This window comes from Oryx dammah, unplaced genomic scaffold, assembly GCF_014754425.2.
Source record: "Oryx dammah isolate SB20612 unplaced genomic scaffold, SCBI_Odam_1.1 HiC_scaffold_3, whole genome shotgun sequence".
In the NCBI taxonomy this organism is placed as follows: Eukaryota; Metazoa; Chordata; class Mammalia; order Artiodactyla; family Bovidae; genus Oryx; species Oryx dammah.
The window spans coordinates 91,221,479-91,232,006 of NW_024070187.1; the positions used below are offsets into that span (position 1 = coordinate 91,221,479).

The 10,528-nt window shown below is 40.7% G+C and overlaps 1 protein-coding gene across 1 annotated transcript; it reads left to right on the plus strand.

The window, feature by feature from the left end:
* The first annotated feature begins 2,094 nt into the window (after positions 1-2,094).
* CXCL13 (C-X-C motif chemokine ligand 13) lies at positions 2,095-9,294 on the plus strand. The gene is made up of 4 exons (XM_040237163.1): positions 2,095-2,204; positions 3,775-3,907; positions 7,340-7,417; positions 7,714-9,294. The coding sequence occupies exons 1-4, from the start codon at positions 2,141-2,143 to the stop codon at positions 7,766-7,768; spliced, it is 330 nt and encodes a 109-aa protein (XP_040093097.1). The 5' UTR covers positions 2,095-2,140; the 3' UTR covers positions 7,769-9,294.
* Positions 9,295-10,528: the final 1,234 nt, after the last annotated feature.

The following is a 10,528-nucleotide window of genomic DNA, read 5'->3' on the forward strand; positions in this document are numbered from 1 at the left end:
ACCAGTGACCGTGCTGCTTCTGAGAAGCCCCTGCCAGTGACTGGACATGCCAGTGTCGGGGTAGAGGGGATGGTAGGGCTGGATCTCTGCCCACCATGGGGCTCATCTGATGGACAGTCTTTTCTTGGGAGCTCCTGTTGAGTTGTCCCAGACTGTCAGATCAGTGTTGCAATCAGACGAGCGTTGCCTCACTGGGCAAACCCACCCCTGTCTCCTCCCCACTTTGATATATCCTAGGAGTTAGTTGGTCTTCCCAGGTGGCTCAGACAGTAAAGAATCTGCACACAGTATCGGAGACCCAGGTTCAATCCCCAGGTCAGGAAGATCCCCTGGAGAAGGGAATGGCTACCCACTTCAGTATTCTTGCCTGGGAAACCCCATGGACAGAGAAGCCTGGCAGGCTACAGTTTACGGTGTTGCAAAGATTTGGACACGACTGAGCAACTAACACACACATATAGGAGTTAGTCAACAAGGAAAAAAAAAAGGAAGAAAGAAATTTCTTCTCCTCCAACATCCGTCTCAGTATCTGTTTCCTGGGAGGCCCAATTCACACACTGTATCTTCAAATATTTGGAGTCCCATCACATGAAAGAGCAAGTGCTTTCATACAGTGATAAGCAGTTGAATTAGTATCATAAAGTGACTGGAATAGTAAGGAAGTGGCTTTTATATACACAGAAGGAAGAACTTTGTAACAACTGTTGTTGTTTAGTCACTAAGTCGTATGTGATTCTTTGCAAACCTGTGGACTGTAGCCCGCCAGGCTCCTCTGTCCATGGGATTTTCCAGGCAAGGATACTGAAGTGGGTTACCATTTCCTTCTCCAATTCTAACAACTAGAACTGCCCAGACAGTGAAATGGGCTGACTCAAGACTGATGAGTTTCTGGTCACCACAGTCATTTGGGCCAATTGGAGGACTGCTTGGCATACAAAGGCTGTATGCTATTACTATCATCCCCATCCCATACACACGGGGGCATCTAACATGCTGAACATCCACAGTGCTGAGTAGCAAAAATCAAATTAATTAATTTGATTCAAAATTAAATTAATTAATTAGGAAGCCACACAAGGAGGACCAAACCTCTCAGTTCTCAGTAGCTCCAAGCTTCTGGGTTCACACATCCACACTTGTAGACTTCCAGGGCAGCCCAGAGGTGTTCCCGGACAGATCAGCCTTTGCCCACATATTTTTCTTTTTCTTTTCTTTAATCAAAGCACTCTAACAAGTGAGTTAAGGCTGTGGGTTCATTAGGTCCATGGGCTATTTGGCCGGATCAAAACCAAACTGCACACATGCTTTATTGAACAGACTGTAATGTGAGGTTCAGTTATTTGATGAAATTCTAATGATGCCCTCCACGGACACCCGGTTCTCAAGGTCAGTACCTTGCATACGAGAGCTAGAAAGAATCTCCTTTTCAGAGCTGTTATTAAAATTCTTCTCCCTTCAAGACACACCCACATCAATGAGGGGATACCCACTTGTCCCCTTCCAGGACTTCTATGATGGTGAGATTACATAAGTAATCATATATTTCAGATAGTGAAATAAGGTGTGGGAAAGTCTGATAGAAAAATAGTAACCTAGTCAGAATAGGGATTTGTCTATAAGGAGATATTCTTTATGTCTACAAATATTTACTGAGCACCTATCAAAGGTTAGGGAAGCTTGCAGGTGCTAGAAACACAATGATGTGCCTGACAAGTTTCTGATTTCCTGGAGGATATATTCAGATGCCATTGAGACAGCCCACTGACCCTTCATTGAGAGCAGCAAGCAAAGCCACAATTCCTGATTGTGAACCTACAGAGAGAGTGCCGGGGAGTCTCCAAACTTCCCTCTCTCCCATCTCCAAATTCCAGCAGCATCCCTGCCATTTAGAGTCCATGTTTTCAAGAAATACTTTATTATACTACTAGTGCTCTGAAGCAAATGCACAAAATTTGCAAGAGGGGTTTTAAAAAAAAGCAAGCTCAGCATATTGGGGAGCGTCTAAAACTGATGATGCAGCTGACCTCCTGGAGACAAAGGCAGTGGGAGGGCTTTACTGGTCTAAATAAATAGGAGTCTCTGGGCTGAGAACCCACAGTGTGGATCTGAAGCTGAAGCGTGAACTCCACCTTGAGGCAGAATGAGATTCGCCCCTGGAGCTCTGCTTCTTATGCTGCTGGCCTTCAGCCTCTCTCCTGTCCATGGTGAGAATCTTCACTTGTGTTATCACTTGTTCTTTGAGCTCAAATGGTCTTCAGCCATTTCAATTTTTTTTCCAATCAGAAAATGAGGGGAAGTGTGAATGAAGAGGGGGAAACTGCTCAACTGCTCCTAGATTTCTAAAAGTAAGGTGTTCGGAGATTTAACTCTTAGAGGCTGGAAATATTTGTATGTTTCTCTGGCGGAGATGCCAGAGGTCCCAAGTCCATGGGACTGACACTCGGCTGCCTGTTCCTGGCCTTTTTCAGATGCCACTCTGCCTATAACTCATTTTTTCCAGATATCTCTTCTTTACTTTGCCTCTCAATGCTACCCCTTTTTGATCAAACGCTATTGACTCCAACCCATTGGTCTCCTGCAGAGATAGTCTAATACAATTTTTTAGGGTCAGCTCTGACATGAAACATTGCAAGTACAACAGGAGTACTTGAGTACACACTTTCTGCCAAGAAGCAGACTTCCAAGTCTAAATGGGGAGGATTTCTTTGTGGAAATAGGTAAATATCTAGCTGAAAGGTAAATTTTTATGCAACTGAAGGGATCATGAGATTCCACCAGGAATTATCATGTGTAGGATGAGATACTTTGCTCAGGTACAGAGGACCAGTTTTTGTTCTTAAAATGTGGGGATTTTTTTTTCCTGATTTTAACCCTGTTTCACGTCATTTCATTCTTTAAGACCCTCGTCTCTTTCTCCTTCCAGGAAGCTTTTCCATGGTGGCTGGCAAAGTCCTCTGTTCTCATTCATGCAGTTTGGACCTTGGGGGAAATACAGCATTCTGTGATACTTTAGTTTTTGTTCCTTTGTTTCCCCTACTAAAGTGTTAACACCTTGAGAGCCTGGTTCCTTTAATTGCAGTTTTGTGTCCAGCGGAGTGGTGGGCACTAGGGTTAAAGAAAGTAGAATTCCTTAAAGTGCATAAGACAGGTTACCTATTAAAGTAACTAGTACATTTTTTGTTGTTGAATACAAACAGTTGAATTTTTATTATTGGCAGTTTTTGATCATGGTTTGCAACTGAGTTACGAGGACCAACATATTAAACAAAAACAAAAAATATCTTCATGGTATTTCCTTAGAGAAAGAGGGCTAGTTGGGAGAGTAGGGAACAATGATAAGAAAGAGCTTGATCGAGTTACAACTTGATAATGCTCTGGGAGACTCAGTTAACTAGTTCATTTCTGGTTCTTTATGTATTGGGAGTGAAGATTGATCAATTTTATGTTGCATGAATTATAACTGAGTTTTAAGTTTCCACAGTGGCTGTTCTCAAATTTTATTATATGGGCAACCACCTGAGTATCAATATAATGCTGTCACAAATTTTAATAGCTATTGTGTTTTTAAAAAGTTGATTTTATTTTTAAGGTTTTGATAGAAAATGTTTGAAAATAAGCCAAGACAAGCAGAAATGCACAAACTAAAGGCATATCGGTGGAAGTATTGACTTGAAATGTTTAAATCTTCAAATGCACAGTATGAGAGATTACTGATTAATTCTAGTTGTGAATTATATGCCAAAGGGATTAAAATAACTGATTCTGTGTTTATAGGTGTTCTGGAGACCAATAACACAAACTTAAAGTGTAAATGCATTGGAAAGATTTACAACCATTTCCCCATTCATCCCATTGAAAGACTTCAAATCATCCCCCGTGGGCATGGATGTCCAAACACAGAAATCATGTAAGTTGCAATAAAAAATAATGTATGATTCCTCAAAGTGATTAACTTGGAGTGTTACTAGCAATTAATTCTCAAACTAATAATGAGAATCAGTAAAACTTAAGTACATACTTTGTGGGGGTAGGGGTGAGGTCCTAGCTAAAGCACATGCTTCGTGAACATTCATTCACTGTATTCTTTCAAGAGCCCTTTCAGATATATCTGTTGTTACCATTCCTTTACAAATACAGAAACTGAGGCTTAGGGAAGCTAACTGCCCTGAGACATACCACTAGACAGGGACAGAACCAAGATTCTTCTCTATTCTGTCAAACTCCAATTGCCAGCAGAAGCAGACAATTTGTTCCGCAGAAGTTAAACAGCAAGAGAATAAGTACCCACATCAGTCCTTGGTCAGAATGTCTGTCTATCTTATGGAATCATCCTTTAGGTTCTGTCAACTGTGAACCCCTAACTCTGCTTTAAAAATTAGGCTAAGGGGACAGTAATGGCTACAAGAAATTTAATAGACATTTTCTTTTATTGAGATGGTATATCCCCTTTCAATAAGCCCTTTCCTGTACTCCCAGAGACATCTGTGGAATCCTTTATTAGGGCATTTTCCACAGCATATCAAATGAGACAAACATTGCATATAAAGCCCCTAGTACAGTGCCAGACAGAGTAATAAATGTTCAGTAATTGTTAGCTGTAATTATTTGGCATCATTGTGTTGAAATATTCAGGTTGGTTTGTCTGTTTTTCTCTTTCATTCCATCAGAAAATAAGTTCTTTACAGATAGGAATCAGACATTATTCATTTCCCTATTCCTGATGTTTATCCCTTTCTTTTCAGATGGGAGAGGGTCAACAAATGTTGGATTGACTATTTTTAAGGGAGCTTGTAGATCTTTTAACTATCACTGGCTAGAACTGTGATTTCTTCTTCCTGGATCCACCTTGAATGAACCAAGGTGCCCTGCAGCACCTTGAACTACAGTCAGAGCATCCTTCTCAGGGCAGCCCTGGCTTGGCTTTCATTAGCAACTCTTCCCTTGGTTCCTTTAACCTTTGGAAACATTTGTAAGCAGCTACTTTTTGTTTGGGCTTCCCTGGTGGCTCAAAGAATCTGCCTGTAATGGGGGAGACCTGGGTTCGATCCCTGGGTTGGGAAGATCCCCTGGAGGAGGGCATGGCCACTCACTCCAGTATTCTTGCCTGAAGAATCCCCATGGACAGAGGAGTCTGGCAGGCTACAGTCCATGGGGTTGCAAAGAGTCAGACACAACTGAATGACAAAGCACAGTACTTTTTGTTTGTCCCATTTTGATATTAGGGCTTTGGGTTTCAGACTAATTGTGCTTAACTTGTAATAAAGAAGCATGGGATAGCAAAAATAAGTAGAGACATTTTTCATTAGAAAGACATTACATTTTTACTACTATCATTGACAATAAAAATTCTGACTAAACCATGATTATTGCCCTCCAACTTGGAGATGTGAGGTATAGTCATGACCTATTTAGGAGTAATTCCTCTGGCTGTCTAGAGCAGCAGTTCCCAGTCTCTTTGGCACCAGGGACTGGTTTCATAGAAGACAATTTTCCCACCAACCAGAGTTGGGGGATGGTTTTGGGATGATTCGAGTGCATTACATTTACTGTGGACATTATTTCTATTATTATTACATCAACTCCACTTCAGATCATCAGGTATTAGATCCCAGAGGTTGGGAACCCCTGGTCTAGAGAACAGAGGCTTCCTTCTGTTTTTTTATTACCAGTTTCTCTGTCATGAGTCAAGTCTCTCATCTCTCTACCAGGGGAAGTAATACACCCTAATTTTCTCTACTTAAACCTTAATTGTTTTAAAGTGATAAAAAATTTATCTTCTCATCAGAGTCTACATTTCTGAATTTTAACCAGATATACAAGCAAAAGTTGCAAATAATTATGAAAAATTCATGGCAGTCAGTAGTGAAAATACTCTAGTCTAGACAGTCAGAAATCTGTATTTCTATCATGAATTCAGAAACCAAACTGGAAGGCTCTGGCCAAGAGCCCAACAGGTCTATGACCTCTGATTCTGTAGTTTTCAATTACAAGAGTAGAGTTTCAAAGCTAGATGGATGGATCTTTGCCATCTGTCATTTTATAGCTAAAATGAGACACATCAAGAAATCACGTTTTGTTCAAAGTCACCCCAGTGGAGAGTAGACTCTCCCAGTTCACTGTTACCTGGTAAACCTCATTTCTTTCACTGCTGGTAAGACATTTTGGCACTTGGTAACCATTCAGATATGCCCAGCTGGAGCAGCGGCTAAAACTGGGGGTTATGGAGTCAGCCAACCTTTATTTGAATCCTGCTTTATCATGCATTTCTTGTGCAATCTTGGACAAATTATTTAAAGTCTTCTTGAGGAAGCCTCAAGTTCCTCATCTGAAGGTGAAGAAATAGTGTTTCCTTTAGCATAGGATTCTTGTGAGCTTAATTGAGATAATTCATATTACCTGCTGAGCATAGTGGCTGGCACAATTTAAGTGCTTGATCAATAGCAATGGATGATTATCCCTACTGCCTTTGCTGTTGCTTAATTTTCAGAACATTGAAAGTCTTGCTCACTGATGGTTCCATCAAATGCAGATGTCACTCAGAGCAATGGGCTCTGTAAACCTCTCCCACAGTAAATTTCATTGGATTTTTTTTTTCACATAAAAGGTCTTTAAGAGAGAGTTTTCTTTAGTCTATTTTGTTTTCCCAAGCTCAATGGACAAACACATTTTAAAGATATTATGATACAGCTTTTGGAGAAGGAAATGGCAACCCACTCCAGTACTCCTGCCTGGAGAATCCCATGGACAGAGGAGCCTGGCAGGCTACAGTCCATGGGATCACAAGAGTTGGATAAGACTTAGTGACTAAATGGGCTTCCCTGGTGGCTCAGCTGGTAAAGAATCCACCTGTAATGCAGGAGACCTGGGTTTGATCACTGGGTTGGGAAGATCCCCTGGAGAAGGGAAAGGCCCACTCCAGTATTCTGGCCTGGAGAATTCCATGGACTGTATACTCCATGGAGTCACAGAGAGTCAGACACGACTGAGTGACTTTCACTTTCACTTTAGCAACTAAACCAACGTCTTAAAACTTCAGGAGTGAGCCAAACTTGGAGTCAGTTATTTGTTCCATCTCCAGTTCATGTAAAGGTTGTCAGCAAAATACTAACCTCTGACAACTGAGAGTCTGTCAGTTCATATTCAATTCCACCAACTCACACAAACAGTGAGTCTCAAATGGGGTTTTTCTTAATGATCAGACTTCATGCTGCAAATCACCTGCTTCACATCTAAAACTGCCCACCTCCAAATACACCTCATGTGGGAATCTTTATTTTTATACTCAATTCTTTCCTAAAATGCAGGACTGATTGCTTTATTTTTATTTATTTCCCCCCAGAGTCTGGATGAAAAATAAGTTAGTTATCTGCTTGAACCCTCAAGCCAAAAGGACACAAACACTAATGAAATTGTTAAGGTGAGTCAGGCATATCCATGGTTTGTAGATTTCAGTTGTACTGAAGGGTTTCCTTTTTCCAGATAGTCAAAATGGGGATCACTTTAAATTTATGAAACGCTACTAAGACAAATACCTGTTCTTCACTATTATTACTTATCAGATGGAGTCGAGATGGCTCATTCTGGCAGCTCAGTAAACTAAACTGGAAACCAGTGGGCACAAAATTCCTTATTTGAAATCTCCAGGGGAAAGCCAGTTTCTGGCAAGTCTTTCTCTAAGCCTGACTCTCTTGTTTTATTTTTGTTTTCTCACAGCAAACATATTTTGTCAACTTCACCAGCTCCAGTGGTTAAGAAAAGGAGTGCCTGATGCCAATATTCCCATCAAGGACACCTGTGTTCCCCCATCATTCCTGCTCTGGGTTTTAGTTTTGTGTTTGGTTGAATTTTTTCCAGAAAAAGATCATCCCCATCTGCTTTATTTTAAAAATACAGTACCCTACAAACTCAGAGTTTGGAGGAGGAGTCATTAAGGAGGAAAGTTTCTTTAAGGCTAGTTCCTTCATTATAAATGATAAAAGTTACTTTCAATAATATACCTGTTGTCGAATGCTGAATTTTCCTACAAAACAAGTGGCTTGAATTAAGGAGGAAATGATGGAATGCGTTTCAATCATTTTACACCCTAAGAATAGAAAGCATCCATAAGAGATTTAAAAAGCTGCCTGGGAAACCCATGGAATTTTAGCCATACAAGGAACAGAGAGTTCACATAATAGACATCCTTCATTTAAAAGCTCACTATTGAGAGAAAAAAGGTCCTTCTACTTTAAAGATTTTCTTTATAAGATTTACTCTCACAGATAAAGCTTAAGAACACTTAAAGACCCCCAGACCTAAATTCATAAAATTTTCAGGAAAAGCATTTAAAGGATGATATTTAGATGTATTCTTTCATTCATTTAGATGTATTCTTCCATTCTTTCATGCAAGTTCATCAAAGTTCAATGCATGAACTTTGATGAACTTTTTTTTTTAATCACATCTTTTGCACAGACTTTTTTTCCTTTTTGTTTTGGTCTTTGGTGTTCAATTCTTTAATGCTTTCTATTAATCTAATGCTGTTCAATAAACTTAAGCAAATGTTTTATTTAACTATGAGCAATTCATTCTTAATGGAGCATTTTTTTCAGAGGACTGCTCCTGAAACCGTTTACCACAAACCCAGCCAAAACTCAGTTTAGGACTGGAATTCACATGGCCAGGGCTTGAACCCAGCCAAAACCCATGATCTTCCAACCAAGATCACAGACTGGTTTCAGGACCTAATGAAGTTCATGTTCTTGATGTCTCATAGCAGAAAGAATTCAGTGAGAGACTAAGTGATAGCTAAGAAGCGGATTTATTCAGAGAGAAACACATTCCACAGATAGAATGTGGGCCATGGCAGAGGGCAAGTTAGTGGTCCCAAAATGTGGCATGGTTAGTTTTTATGGGGTGGGTAATTTCATAGACTAATGAGTGGGAGGATTATTCCAACTATTTTGGGGAAGGAATGGAGATTTTCAGGAGCTGCCCACTCTTTGGTCTTTTGATGGTGCCTTGGGACTGTCATGGTGACTCTCAGTGTGTCATTTAGCTTGCTGACTGAGGATCAAGGTCTAGTTGAAGTTGACTTGTCTGCCATCTTGGACCCATGTGATTCTAATTGGTTTGTGTTGTGTCCTGGGGCTATGCAATTCTTTCAAAAGTTGTTCCCTGCCCTCTTCCCTCCTGTTTCACTCCCAGCTTGCTCAGGTTCCAAGCTCTATTTGGTTCCCTCTTTCATTTTTTGCTTTTGATTTTTAGATTACTAAAGGTTTCTTGGGAGGGAGTAAAGAGTATCTATAAATGCTACATTTTCTGTTGTCCACAATTCAATGTTTACTTCTTTATTCGTAACACACACACACACACACACACACACACACACACACAAGGATTATAAAATGCCATCAAAATCCTGCATTCATTCTTTAGTTTGATTTTGACCTTTTTGAGAATGTAGCTAGCATTCAGGGCACTCAAAAAAAAAAACACCCAAACTAACTCTTGCAATATTAGGTGGGTTAACACCCTGGGTTTGCGTATGTAGAAGCTGAGACGAGAGGGGTTAAGTTACATGCTCAAGGCCTTACAGCTACTAAACAGCAAGTCAAAATTTGAACCCAGGCAGTCTGGCACCAGAATTCCTGATTCTAACACCTCCACTAAACTGATTCCATATAGGGTAGGGTACCATCAGCTTCATTTTACAGAAGCAGGAACTAAGTCAAAGAGATATTCACGAGTTCCAAGTCACATAATTAGTAAGAAACAAAACCAGAATTTGAACCCAGGGCCACCTGACTCCTAAGCTAATGCTCCTAATTGTGACACTACACTGCCTAAAGTCTTCTTGCCCCTACATGTGTTTTTTACACCAATTCCTCACCTCCTCCCCTCCTTTCCAGGGCCAATCAGAGGCAGAAAAAGGATGGGAGTTCCAGGATGTTCAGGACTCCACCTGAGTTGGCATATCTATTGAGCATGACCCAGGGGGATTGGACAAGTGGGAGGGCAAATGCAGAATGAAATGTAAAAATCAGGGCCCTCGAGGACTTCTAAACTTGCTTAAAAAAAAAAAAAAAAAAAAAAACCTAAGCACCCATTCCTCAAAATCCACAGTAGATTCAGGGGTGTTTGGCCTGATTTAGAACAGGAATAGTAACCCCTAATTAGATGCAGGATAACTTGTTGAGTCAGTTAATTGAGTGAGGAAAAGGGATCCTTAGCTGATCTGAATGGGTTGGGGTCTAAAAGGGAGAATGGTGAAACAGTAAGGCAGAATTTAGGCCATTTATGTCTATATAAATACGTTTTGTAGTTTGGTTGCTAAGTCATGACTGACTCTTTTGTGACCCCATGTACTGGAGCCCACCAGGTCCCTCTGTCCATGGGATTTCCCAGGCAAGAATACTGGAGTGGGTTGCCATTCCCTTCTCCAGGGGATCTCCGTGACCCAGGGACTGAACCCGCATCTTCTGCATTAGCAGGTGGATTCTTTACTGCTGAACCACCAGGGAAGCCCACACACATACATATAAACACA